Source organism: Elgaria multicarinata, chromosome 5 (genome assembly GCF_023053635.1).
Source record: "Elgaria multicarinata webbii isolate HBS135686 ecotype San Diego chromosome 5, rElgMul1.1.pri, whole genome shotgun sequence".
Taxonomy (NCBI): Eukaryota; Metazoa; Chordata; class Lepidosauria; order Squamata; family Anguidae; genus Elgaria; species Elgaria multicarinata.
The window spans coordinates 65,318,040-65,332,495 of NC_086175.1; the positions used below are offsets into that span (position 1 = coordinate 65,318,040).

A 14,456-nucleotide genomic window follows, 5' to 3' on the forward strand; every position below is an offset into this window, starting at 1 on the left:
TAACTGGTTTGCCTCCTATCTAGCGGGTTGCTCTTTCAGCGTGTTGGCTAATGGCAGCTCGTCTTCCTCTTTTCCCCTTTCAGTAGGGGTCCCGCAAGGCTCGGTGCTTGGCCCGTTGTTGTTTTCCTTATACATGTTGCCCTTGGGTATTCTTATTCAATCTCATGGCCTCCAATATCATCTGTATGCCGATGATACACAATTATATCTCTCATCTCCGGAGCTTTCTCCTGATGTTCACAATCGTATCTCGGCATGTCTTTCAGATATCTCAACTTGGCTGCTTCATCGTCGTCTGAAACTTAATATGGCAAAGACTGAATTGCTTATTTTTCCTCCTAAACCTTCCCCTCATCTCTCATTCTCTCTTACTGTCAATGATGTTACGCTTACTCCGGTCAAGGAAGCTCGTAGCCTTGGCTTTATATTTGATTCCTCGCTCTCCTTTATTCCTCATATTGAGGCAGTAGCTAAATCCTGTCGTTTTTTCCTGTATAATATTGCCAGGATTTGATCATTTTTGTCTGTCTCTTCTGCCAAGACGCTTGTTCATGCACTGGTTATTTCTCGGTTGGACTACTGCAACCTTCTTCTCACTGGCCTTCCTTCTTCTCACATCAGTCCGTTGGTCTCGGTCCACCACTCTGCCGCTAAGATCATCTTCTTGGCTCGCCGCTCTGATCATGTTACTCCACTTCTGAAATCTCTTCATTGGCTTCCAATTCACTTCAGAATCCAATATAAACTTCTCCTGTTGACTTTCAAAGCTTTTCACGGTCTAGCTCCTTCCTATCTCTCCTCTCTCATCTCACACTATTGCCCCGCTCGTGCTCTTCGTTCCTCTGATGCCATGTTTCTCACCTGCCCAAGGGTCTCTACTTCCCTTGCTCGGCTTCGTCCATTTTCTTCTGCTGCCCCTTATGCCTGGAACGCTCTTCCAGAACATCTGAGATCCACAAGTTCAATCGCAGCTTTTAAAGCTCAGCTAAAAACTTTTCTTTTTCCTAAAGCTTAAAACTTGATGTTGTTTGAACTCTATACTGTTAGTTTTACCCTACCTGTGCCTGTTTACCCTACCCAGTGCCTGTTTGCATTCTCTTCCCCTCCTTATTGCTTTACTATGATTTTATTAGAATGTAAGCCTATGCGGCAGGGTCTTGCTATTTACTGTTTTACTCTGTACAGCACCATGTACATTGATGGTGTTATATAAATAAATTAATAATAATAATAATAATAATAATAATAATAATAATAATAATATAAAAAGGGTAGAGGCATCTCATTGTTCGTGTAGATCATTTCCTGGTTCTGAATGAGAAGCTATTTTTTAAATAGCTTAAATGGGGACATATAGAAATCAATGGAGAAATCCAAGATTTTAACGTACTACCAAAAAAATCCCCAAAGGCAGCAGCAAAGAGGAGAGTGTTTACTCTTTTTAACTCAATACTTATTTAGTGTAAAACATTTTAAAATAACCCTGTATGTAGGTAATGAAAGGAAATTGACCTGCCCCATTTTCAGTGCTTCTGAATTGTGCTACTGGGTCCCTCCTTTCTCTTAGGATTATTTCTTCCCTGGTCCTTCACAACTGTGCATAAATTAGCCTATATGCAGTCTCTTCTTGTCAATTTCCTTGTATTTTTCATACTCCACTTCACTGCTCCCTTTTGCAGCTGGAACATATAAGGAAATTGTCCAGGCAAGACTATACATATTGGACAGCCATAAATGTGCATTTACACACTTGCAAAAGACAGACAAAAAATAATTTAAAAAAATTATGCCCCCCTTCGTTCATTTTTGAGGCACCAAAATATATAAAAAATTAAAAACCAGGGGGAAAAGGGGGGTGATCAGAGCAGAGGGACATAACAGGTTCTGCTGGTGCTTAGGATATGTGCTGGAGCCAGCTGGAGAACGGTAGTAGAAGGAAGGGGAGACAAGCCACGGTAGGCCTGATTGTCAGGTGGATCATGGGTTGTTCTGCAAACAAACAACTGACCATGGCTTATTCGCAGGATAGCTTAGCATGATGAGTGAACCCACCCCTTATTTATTCAGCTATTTGTGAAAACTTTAAAAATGTTTATAAAACAAACAAACAAAATCTTCAGCTAGGATGAGCAGATAAAAAAATACTTAGCTAACCAAACTTTTAACATTTAGCAAGAGCTTCGGCTATTGGGCGGTATAAAAATGAAATAAATAAATAAATATTCTCCAGGGAAAACTTCTAAATGCTAAGAATCAGACATTCAGAAACTGTATGCCCTTGGCCATTCAGAAGCATTACACTTCTCTACCTTGTGATGTGTGAAGCACCGTCATAGGTTTTCACCACAACTAAGAGGGCAATCCTAACTGTCCCACTGCAGGTGGGCTGAGGGGGTGTTAGGAGCAGTTGGAGGAATCCCTCCATCAACAGAGAATAGCTCTGATGGTGGGGCAGCACGTACACCCCAGAGGACCCTGGTAACGCCCATGGAAATGTCTGCAGGCATACACTACCTCTGGCAGTAGGGCCCAATCCATGATATTCTGTGGATGTGTTCGTATCTACTGGATCCAAAGCCCCCCTCAGTCCTAAAACTTCAGGTTTGTGTGGCCATTTTGCTTCCGATTGCTTTCAATGGTGCAGCGATTTTAAAAAGCTAAAATCTACTGGAAAAGGCAGAAACACAAACTGCCCCCTAATCTTCCACCCTGGCTAGAACAAGAGCTTCCTCCATACTTCTTTCTTCCGGGATCATCCCTGTGCATCCAAATGACAAACAGGGGATCCCGGGAGCAGGCAGGGACAATCCCTCCATTTGCCTGGGACAATCCTTAGGTGTAGAAAGGGCCGTAGACTCATAGAATAGTAGAGTTAGAAGGCGCCTATAAGGCCATCAAGTCCAACCCCCAGCTGCATTTATTTTTATGTAAATATTTTTTAAAACTTTGCATATCACATCTTTAATGGTTTTTAGTCTTTGTAAACCACTCAGAGAACTTTGACTATGGGGTAGTATAGAAATAATAATAATAATAACAACAACTACTACTACCACCACCACCACCAATACTAATACATGTTTTTTCTGCAAGAAAATTGAATGTTTTAAGAAGGAAAAGCCTTACCAGCAGATCAGAGCCTTACCAATTAATATTTGGTGAAGCTGCTTCGCTGTCAATATTAAACTGCAATCTTCAATCTCTTGTGGAGAAGATGGTACAGGATGAAACCCGTCACTAATCTATAAAAATGCCAAACAGAATATCAGCATACTAGTACCAAATAGTCTTTCATTCTAATATATAAGCACTGTACACAAGCTATTCACCATCCATAGAACCTGGGTGAGTAAGTAAAGAGGGATGGAGGTTTGTGGAAGAAAGCACATGCCAGGAAAACATAATCTTGGCACCAGCCAGGTGTGCCAAAGGCCCAAACTCCCCAGGCTTAGGACGCTCTGTAACTCCTCCATTAACTGCTTTATTCTGTCTCTCCTTTCGTTCTACAGATCTCTTCTGTTAAGGGATGCATAAGCATCAAGGAGTTCAACCCAAAAAGAATTGCACTTTTGCAGGCACTTGAACCTAGGGCTGCAAAATGTTTAAGGGTCTCACAGAGTGCCTACCTCTGCAGCTCCCCTCCCCTATTTGCCAAGGACCCAAAAGCTTGCTTACGGCAATAAGAAAAACAGCAGAGGCAGGAGCAGGTATTCCAGCTCCCTAGAGGAGCATCCCTTCCCTGCAAGGAAAGGGTCAGGGTCAGTCTCAGCATCTCCAACAAGAAAAAGACACTATTAACATCAATTTCTGCTGGAGAAAACCTCCTCCATGGGTAGATCAGCCTTCTGCCCAACAGAAACAGACATGAAGAAACCTGAGCTGCCTTTCCTACCACTGCAAGTAGGTCATTAGGCTCTAGGGGTGGGGGTGGGCAGGTGAAAGGGTTATGACCACTGGTGCTTGAGGTTCAAGTTGAGCAGGCCCTGCTCATAGACTGCAAGCAACAAGTTACCAGCAGGGTACTGCTCAACTCAAACCTACTCATGGGAATTTAACAAGCAGTTAAATTTTTCAGTTTCTCATGACATCCTTCTTCTGTTTAATCTTGCCTCTTTGTGCTTTTACAATACTCTTCCCTAATTAATCCAAGAAGACAACCTCATCTTCTCCTGGAGCTCAAACCCAGCTCACTAAATGTTTACCCATTCTTTGCCACCTGCTCCCACTTCTCTCCCTCACATTTTTATATAGACATTGCCTCCCAGCTTCACTTTGCCCCACCACTGTTACTTAGGTCATAGCACCAAAGACATCCTAATACATACAGCAAAGTGGGGCATTTCTGGACCCCAAGTGAAGTACTGTTTCATTAGCATTCAAGAAGGATTCATTTAAACTGCAACTAGTACATAGATAAGTAAGTAGAGAAGTTGTAGAAATGGGAACACCATTTGATAAGTTGATATATATTAGCCTTATTAGGTTTGATCGTTTGTATAAAATCTATCAGTATATGCCCCGATCCCTTTTCACCATTTTTGCAGGAGGAACGAACAAGAAGCTGTGGAGAAGGCAGCACACATATCCATGACATATAAATTGGGCAGTGTAAACACTACCCTTTTTAAACTCTTTAGACTCTTTTTAACGTTTACAGAATGCCATCAGGGGCGAGTGGAAAAGCAGGGTTTTTCCTTGGTCAATATTCATATCTTAGACCCTGCCCAAAAATCTTTTTGAGCAACCTTTCGACAAATAATTGCCAAATGTCAACTGTATTACATAGCTGGAGGTGGTGGGACGTGAATTTTCTCCAGGGACACATTTTGTGGATTCAGAGCTGGTAAAATAATGTATCCCTACAACAGAAATACTGCAAGCTACTTGGAAGCCTACAATAAAATAGCAACAATGGAGCAATTAGCATAAAAAAAAATTTCAGCAGTTGTTTCCGCTTAAACACAGTTCATGGAGAAAAATCAAATCTAACAAAAAGCTTAACTAAACTTAAGGTGTAAAGTGAATTTTAAATGTTATTTTGCTAAGTTTAACAGCTGGGGACTTCCTTTTTGAGCAATATCTAAACTTTGACTGGGTTACTTTGAATTATAGGTGTCTCTTAATCCCTTCGTGATTTGTTTACTGGCCATATGTTATTGACATATCATTGTACTCTTGCCTACACCTATATTTATAAGGGTGTACAGAGACTTTTTTGGGTTCATATTTCATTTTGATCCACTTTGCAATTAATTAATTTTTAATTATACCTGACATTTTTGATATTAAAAATAAAACTTTATAGGGCATTGTTATAGGTAATTCCCTAACTTTTTTTAAAAAAAAATGGACATAAATAAACTCCCAACTTTGAATTATAGTGAAAACCGCTGTTATTCGTAGAATCTGCATGTCAACAGCATTCCAATGAAGTATGTTTCATAAGAATCAGCCAATGCGAAGGCAGTGAAAAAGGGATGACCAACTAACTCCCAACTTTGAAGATCTGTAGAGGTCATTAGACAAAAGGAAACTCCAGGTTGATGTGATAACACTTTCAGGCTGCAATCCTATTTTTATGAGACTAAATCCCACTAATTTCTGTGGGGCTTCAGCAAACTTACATAGGACAAGGCTGCAGTTTATCTGAGGGAACATGGCAGAGAGGTATACATTGCAAGCCTATCCTGTTTTGAGCAGCCATCAGCAAGCTAGACCATATTCAAGCATATTAACTTACCTCTTTGGCTATGGATTTAGATTCCATTTCTGTTAGCTGCTGGCTAGTTAACAGGCTATTTCCACTTATGCAAGCAACTTCTCCCTCCAATATTTCTTGCTGTACAACCTTGTCCCTCGGATATTTCAACCCTGATGCTGGCTTTAACCCAATATCCACAGAATTATTAAGCATTTCAAAGGTCCTAGTGGGTGGGAATATAGAGAGTGAAGTCACATTCAGCTATGTAGCAAACTCACTTTAAAATATGGAGTAAATATTTTGATTAACATTTCAAATAGATATTTTTATTAACTTAATTCACTAGCGAGAAGGAAAAAAACATTTCCTAAAACAAATGTCTTTCTAAAGCCTTCTAGACAATACTTATTGACACACAGTTTTCATTTTTAATTATAAAACCCATCATGGAACATATAAATGAAATGTCTCTTCTTCAAATGACTTGTGCCATACATATCCCAAAGATATTTTTCCTATATGTTCTCTGTGATGCTGAAGGCAACGTCACCTTCTCAACTATATGTGCATTGTTGACATCATCCTCTTAACTATATCATCTGTGCACCATGTGCTTATAATGTGAGCCCATAACTAGGCTAAGACTGTTCTACACCTGTGGGACATTTTTCCATGAAGACTGGCCAGCCCAAGGATTTAAACACAGTCAGGCTTTCCTGTTTGAAACCTTTATCTGGACTGGGGGTGGACAAAGGATGTCCTGGCTTCTTGTTAATAATATCAGGAAATATCTGTGTGAGTCACCCTGAAGTCTGCATGATGCTGACCATTTCGAAAGAAATAGAAGGTAATTCCTTCAGAGTAGAACGGATAGTTCTGACTCACTTGAAATCTGAGATTTAACGTATTTATTTTGCTGATTGGGGTGTGTGAATAGGCTTTCTCCTTGTCTTTTATTCAGGTTTAAAATTCTAGAGTTGTCAAATCTGGACTTCCGTGTATTTGCAGCACAAAATGGTTAAGAATCTAATGAAGGTTTGGGTGGGGAGTGGAGGGATGAGTGAAAGAGATACCACACAGGTCAAATCATTTAGCTGGCACGTCAGGTCACAGCCATGGACCAAACACAAACACACACAGACCCCATTCAGAAGACACTTTAAACCATGGCTTTAACCATGGTGATTAAAGCAAAAGGCCTTATTCACCATGGTTAAATCCATGGTTTAAGGTGTCTTCTGAACACGGCCTGGCTTTCTGGCTTAACCACCATGGTTAAAGCCGTGGTTTAAGGTGTCTTCTGAACACGGCCTGGCTTTCTGGCTTAACCACCATGGTTAAAGCCGTGGTTTAAGGTGTCTTCTGAACAGGCAGGCATGCATGCACACACACACACACACATACACAACCAGTAAGATCCGAATCTCTGAATGTCACCCACATAGGCTTCAATGTTCTCAGACCCATTCAGGTACACAGAACTACTGTCCACATTAGCCATACTAGGATGTGTAGGTCATTTAAAAAGTGGAAAATAAAGAATGAAACACATAGCTGAGAAATGTGTCAGCACTCTAGCATGTGGGCAGTTATTTGGAAACAGTCATTACCGAGCAGCTTTTTTATGCAAACGACGCTGTCTTAAACTTCGGATATAGTCTGCATAGTAATCTTTATTTGCCTGTTTTTCTAGTTGTTCGTATACAGTGTAAGAAAACTCTGGATCCACGTAACGATACCTGGGAACCTTTGTGAAAATAGTCCTAGATATGTAAAATGAAACACAGCTTCATTAGTGCATGGACAATTTAACTATGCACTACATACCAAAAATATTACTGCTTTTGCTATATAAATGTTTTATATATGCCTCCATTATTCCACTCATCATTACCACATTTGACCTTGTAAAGGCAATCATAACACAGAATAGTTACAATTTGATTAGAAAAAAAGGAAACTATTAGGAAAACATCTTCTTTATACAAGTAAAATAATTTACATCTGAATGCATTTACTATATACATATTCTCTGTGACATGCATTAGAATATCATATAAAATATTTAACACTATATCCAATGAATCATTCTAAATCATTATTACTTGTATTACTTACCTGTAATCCTTATGCAATTCAGTGGGTCTTAAACTGGCTGGACGATCATTAGGAAGAGCTACTATTGCATTGCTCAAATTCCTATTAATCCGGTGGGCATGAATTTGTGTCTGATCCGATTTAAGCAATGTTACTGGTGCGACATCACTGTGTTGGTCCACCTTGTTAGCTACAAATACTCCCATTGCATTGGTAATTAATGGCGTTAAACCTTGGTTAGAATTTATATAAAAATAAATTACATGAGTGTCACAAAGAGAAAGTAAAAATGGCTATCATTTATTCTTTCAAATTATAGAATACTTGATTTTTAACAAATATATATACACACACATACCCCCCTGCCCAAACAGTCACACTTCATAGTGCAAGAAGCATTTTCTTTTTCAGAAAAAGGAGGGTATTAGGAACTCAAAACTAAATTTCCAGATTTGCTTTATATATATAAATGGATTGATGCTTGGTGAAACAAAAAGAAACCAAGAATGAATAAAACAAATTCTCCAGATAACTGGACAACAAGTATTACAGAAACTCTAGATGAAAACGAATGTGCCAGTTATTGATATAAGATTTGGTTTATATTTTGTGTGTAATATGTTATACTATATTACAAAATTTATCCATAACATGTTGCCCCACTTTTTACCCTCAAAATAGGGGCCAAGCCACAAAGCCAGAAACAAAATATAACTCATTAAATCACAGTGTATAAATTGTACACAAATTTCCATAACTATCATAAATAATTAGGGCTATTATAACACAAAGCTATAAAGTGCACTCAAAGATATTTTGAAGCAAACAGGGTTTCACTTTCCTTCTAAAACAGCTAGTTGTTCAAATACTAATTTTAATGGATTTCCTCTGCTCAGTTTCCTGACAAAAATATGAAAAACCAAGTTCCACATAACATAAAGACCCAGTTCACACGATCAAACAACCCATGGTTTGTTAGTGAGGACACAGTAATGAGCGAGTGAGCAAGCTGGTTCCCACCTGTTTATCTGCTTCCGATTTCAATTAACTTCGCAGGAACGTACTGTTCCTGGGTTGTTTTGTGATATACAAACATGGGAACTCTCGGTTGTTTAGGGGTTAAACAACCCAAAATTAACCCATGGTTTAATTTCCAAACAATCCAGAGACTGAATTCAGACGACACGCTAATCAACTGGGGGGAGGGGAGTAATAGGAATAGAATGGGAAACAACCGTTGATTAGCGTGTCGTCCAAACTCAGCCAGAGTTTCTAGATTCCTATGTCACCAAACAACCCAGAACAGGATTGTTAATTGAAAGCAGAAGTGGCAAGCAGGTGCGAGGCAGTACACCCACTGGACCCCTTGCACCCCCAACAATTCCCTTGTTAAACACCTCTGTTACATGCACACTGGATGTATCCAAAATTACATGTACATTCAAATCTATTCCAGTGCAGAATCTGTTTTCCCATCACAAAACATTAATCCTTAAGGACTGAATGTTACTTCTCCTCCATCAAAGTATAATGAATAATAGTACTGTTTATTTTTATAGTAAAAACAAACCATGGAAATTAAGAGTTTGATCACAGCTGTATACATCATGTTAAAGTACAGGAAACTGAGTACTAATCTAAATGCTTTATCAAAACTGAGTACAGTATTTAGCTACTTTGCATTGACTGGGATTTTTTGTGGAACCCACCAGAATCCACAAACTGCTATTTAAAAGCCTCTACTCATCCAAGCTCAGGAAAGAGCCTGATAATTAGGGAAAAGAGCTTTTCTAATAGGAAATTAACATGCATGTCTCGGTCACTTGTCTTGTTTTAAAAGCTCTAATGCCTAATTGCAGAACTACTTTTTGATCTCAGACATTCAAAGAGCAGTTTGGGACTTCAAGGGAGACATCTTTAAAAACAGCTCAGAAAATGGTGGGTGCAAATATGGAATATGCACATGCATCCCTTTGAACTGCAGCCAGAAGTTGCATTTTGAAAAAAAGAATTTCCTGTACATTCTGCCACCACTGGTTGTTTTCTACTTCGTAAAGAATAATTCAATACAAATTGTTAAGCCCTTGAAACCAGCAGAGTCAAATATCTGGCCCAGTAATTGTTGGCTTGAATGCTCTGACTATCTGACACAACACCAACATGCAGGGTTCACAAGTCACCCTTTACAGGAAAAACACACTTAATCTTAGAAAACCACAAATAGGGCTACTCCCATAGATGAATGCCCCAACTTAATTTATGTGAGCAAAATCAAAGCAGGCAGCATAGCCCACCTTGAGTGAGTTGCTAACCCAATTCTGCTCATACACAGCCTACCTACCAAGTCATCTTGGTCCCCATTGGGAGTGGGGGGCAGATGGGACAGCAGGAAGCAGCTCCTTGGAAGATTGGAGAGGCACATTGGGCCTTTCATCTGTACATTTTCCCATAGCTGGGGACACTAACAGTGCCATTAGCATGCTGCTAATGTCTCCTACCCTCTGAGACCATAGGGGTTGAACTACATGGTCAACAGCAGAAAAATATCACCGGATGAGGGCCATGGGAGTTGTAGTTCAACCCCCATGATCTCAAGAGGAAAATGACACTAGCAGCATGTTGACTCTAAGCGTGTCCTGCTTTGGAAAAAATGCTGGGAAACATGGATCCACTGCCACCACCTAGTATCCCATCCTTGTTCTCAAGTTAAGCTTTTTCGCCTGGCCTGGGGAGGGCAGGAGAGTGTTCAGGCAACTGGACTCATTTCTGATGTCTATCTGAATTCTCCCTCAAACGAACTGATGGAAATATCATTTCAAACTCATTAAAATCTTAACCTCTTCTTCTTAACATACCAGGATTGATTTTCAGCACAACTTTATTAGTTACAGGTTTGCACAGGCCAGAAAAAATTAACTGTATTTGATGGAAAGGTTTCATCTTCAGAGCTGATAAGCTCTCTCTCTTTGCCACTGGACCAATGATATCTACCACCTGCTTCACTGTAAAGGTTCCTATGTGATGAGGAACAAATGAAAATACCACATCCTAAAGATAAAAACAGATACACATTAAATCATTTCAGGAAAGGGAACAGAAGGCTCTTAAAGGAAAAAAGAAAAAGAAAAACTGTAAGTGTTACATAATGTTTGATCTTGTTTCTTTATCGCCTCAGCCTGTAAAATCCCCAGCTTTCAAATGACTTTTATTTCACGCATTTTAAGAAGGGGAAATTTCTAGGTTTCTAACTGAGTGATGTAGCAAAATGGAGTTATACATTTTCATCCCGCTGTTCAGCTTCACAGCCTGCTAAGTGCTGTATAAAATATAGAACAGACATGGTTCCTTACCATTTAGATTAAACATGTAAACAGGTGATAGCAGGCTGAGGCAACAGAGGCCAATCACTACTAATACGCAAAGGAATGAGACAGCTGAGGTTCCAATGGCAGTGGGACGGGTAGCATTGCTTAGAAGGTTCAGCAAAAATCTTCTATAAAGGAATGCTCTGGCAAGAGACTAAAAATGAAGGGGATATTCTGGAGAGAAAGAACAGCAAGGATGAAAACATCAAGGTGTAACTAGCAACATCTTTCTCTTCCCCCTCTAGTTCGCGTATTTATTTATTTCTTAAAAGTATTTTGATACAGCCGTTTAGTCAAAGACTCATGGCATGAGCCTTGGACTAAAAGGCAGTATAACAATACGTTTAATTAATAAATAGACGAACTAGAGGGAGAAGAGAAAATAAGGGAAGATACAGGCAGAGGTACACAGCTTTAGAAGTAGAACCTTGCCTGGCAAGGGACTCAATATAAGGTCTGGAGTAATGTCCACTACATATGAGAGAATACTGAGTTATAGTAGACGTATTCTGAATAGACAGCATTGGAGAGATACAGCAGAGTGGATGGCAGCATGTAACAATAGTATTTTAGCTTGAGAGAGGAAAATAGAAGAAAGTTTTAATACTATGCTCACAAGGAAAAGGTGCATCCTGAGGATGGTGGAAAAGACTGTATTTTGCACCTGGATCATAGGAAACTGTCTTATACAGAGTCAGACCGTTAGTCCGTCTGGCTCACTGCTGACTATTCTCCAGGGACCCAGATCAGAATTTTCCCCTACTCTAACTGAAGATGCCAGGGACTGAACTCGGGATCTTTGGCATGCAAAGCAAATGCCTTTATTACTGAACTGTGGTCTTAATACTTTGATGTGGGAATAGAAAGAAAAGGAAAAAGCAAGGATGACTAAAGTTTCATGCAGCTGAAGCAGAGGAGATAACTGTCTCACAATGACAAGGGGGTGGAGGAGAGAAGGAAGATAATGTTAAGAGTCTGCTTTCATCATATGGAGCTTGGAGACATCAACGACACATAAGATCTTTGCACAGTGAGAACCATAATGTAATAAAAACTGCATACACCAAACATATGGATTTATTATTATTATTTTGCTTTAAGTGACAACATTGATTTATGCCAACATTTTTAATAATAAATCACATTAAATTTATGATACTGTACTACACAATGCATCATAATTTAAAATACTTTAAAAGTGAAGTACACATATAGTATGAAAGAAAAATATGCAGTACCTGTGTAGCTTTTGCTTTTAAATTTCCCTTTTCAGGACAAATATTAAAATGCGCAATCTTATGAAAAACATATGATACTGGAAGAATATCGCACTGATTTTTGAGTGAGCAAATCATATCTGTATGTTCACCCATAGAACACTCCCCAAAATTAACCATTGGTCCTGGGATGAATCTCAACCGAACCGGAAGCCCTGAGCCTGTCAAACCCAGCTCAACTTGATGGGGATTATTCTCTGTAAAATAAATTGAGAGAATAGGATATGTTATCATATGCAGTGAGAAGACTGACCATATAGCAACTAATATAAGTTCAACATAACAAAAGATAGTCTTCATACAATTTGCCCTCCTTTTCCAATTAATATTGGACTAATATAAATTACTTGCACACATAGTAGATACATATAGGAATGTATATAGCCTGCTACCTCCTGAAGGATGAGGTAGGTACATGCAAATAAAACACCAATTAGTTTTTTTAATGCAACGAAATTACAGTGTTGCAGTTTCAAAGTTATGCTAGCATAAATAGTCATCATTACATTCAAATCTGATAAAAATGCCTAGAAGCCCAAGTTGTGGTGTTAAGCAGTATCCTTTAGCTCCAAAGGCACTCCTATCTAGGACCACAACTTCAGCTTCCCAGGAGAATGATGAATATAGGTTCCACCCCAAGCCTGCAAAACTAAATGACCAGGGCAAGTCATACCATCCATAAAAGGCAACCCCAACCCCAACCCAGACACACACATCTCGAAATCACATTTTGTTCAGAGACAACTCCTTAAAGACAGGGGCACAAAAGAGACTCTTTCAGTGGTAACTTTGCAGAATCTTGTACAAGCATAAATTATCAGGTGATGTATTATGTGATATGTGTATTTGCAATTGAAATGTGTTTTCAAGAAATTCAATAGGCTGCAATAATCATAAAAAATACATAAATATACATGGTTTTAGTGGGACAGAACTTAAACTATGTCAATGAAAAACTGAAGGTATGATCTGAACCTTCATATTAAAGTCAGAGGTGAGCATTTTCGTATTATTTAGAGATGTTGATAATGAAGATTATATGGGCAATATCCAATACTGCCACTGTGCTCCCACTTAATCTCTTGCACTAACAGAGCACACTGCTTGTGCAACAGAAAGCTAGTAATTCAAAAAGAAACCCTGGAAACAAGTGTGTGTGCAGATAGATAGATAGATAGATAGATAGATAGACACAGAGAGGGGGGAGGGGGAGGGAGGGAGAGAGAGAAAGAGAGAGAGAGAGAGGTTTGTGTAAAGTGGCACAACAGCAAAGCAACAAGGAGGCGCTGGATCCACTGTGGATATAGTCAGTCTTAAGGTAAAATGTGTAAGAAAGATAGAAAGCCTAGCCTAAAATATATGTTCTAATACTGTTGTTAGTCTTTCTATCTTTAGGACAGTATCTAATCCTTCTCGCAATGGGAAACTAGCAGTTCCAAAAGCAGCTAGAAACAAGCAGAAACACTGATTTTCGGAACAGGGCAGGTTAATGGAGCTTGCACGTACACACACAAATACACACACACAATGCATTTCTATAAAACATATACAAATCACATTAACCTTCCTGGGGAAAACGAAGAGGCAAAAGCACAGTTCTAATTTCTTTACATTTATTTCATATTTACCAATACCATACCATTGGTGGGTATATCATCAGCAGTCACACTGTGCAAAAAGTCATTTTTACTTCCTACAGCTTCAAACTTCAGAAAGAGAGCATAATCTTGTCTTGGGGGGGTTCTTTCAAAGTCCCTGTCCCTTTTCAGCTGCCTGTAAAATTCACAATTAAATTTATACTCCTATGGAGGAAAATATTATAATTTAATTGTTAACGTCTAACAGGTATAGCAGAAAAATAAGGACAGCAAACACCAACATTTTGGGAACCAAAGGCTGTAAATTCAACTGATCCTATGTTAGAAAAGGCATCTGCATTCTCTTTAATTATGAGACCACATATGGCTGTTTCTACTGGATAATTACCTTACTCCCCATGCAAGATAATGACTACTT

At 39.1% G+C, this 14,456-nt stretch overlaps 1 protein-coding gene across 1 annotated transcript in view; it reads right to left on the bottom strand.

The window, feature by feature from the left end:
- Positions 1–14,456, bottom strand: part of CFAP47 (cilia and flagella associated protein 47) — a 255,076-nt gene that overhangs the window by 231,612 nt on the left and 9,008 nt on the right. Inside the window, exons 7-13 of the mRNA XM_063127690.1 lie at positions 14,080–14,213; positions 12,402–12,637; positions 10,654–10,846; positions 7,820–8,030; positions 7,312–7,464; positions 5,741–5,924; positions 3,146–3,242 (exon numbers count right to left, since the gene is read on the bottom strand). Coding sequence (XP_062983760.1) covers positions 3,146–3,242; positions 5,741–5,924; positions 7,312–7,464; positions 7,820–8,030; positions 10,654–10,846; positions 12,402–12,637; positions 14,080–14,213 — 1,208 coding nt within the window. The remainder of the gene's footprint in view (positions 1–3,145; positions 3,243–5,740; positions 5,925–7,311; positions 7,465–7,819; positions 8,031–10,653; positions 10,847–12,401; positions 12,638–14,079; positions 14,214–14,456) is intronic.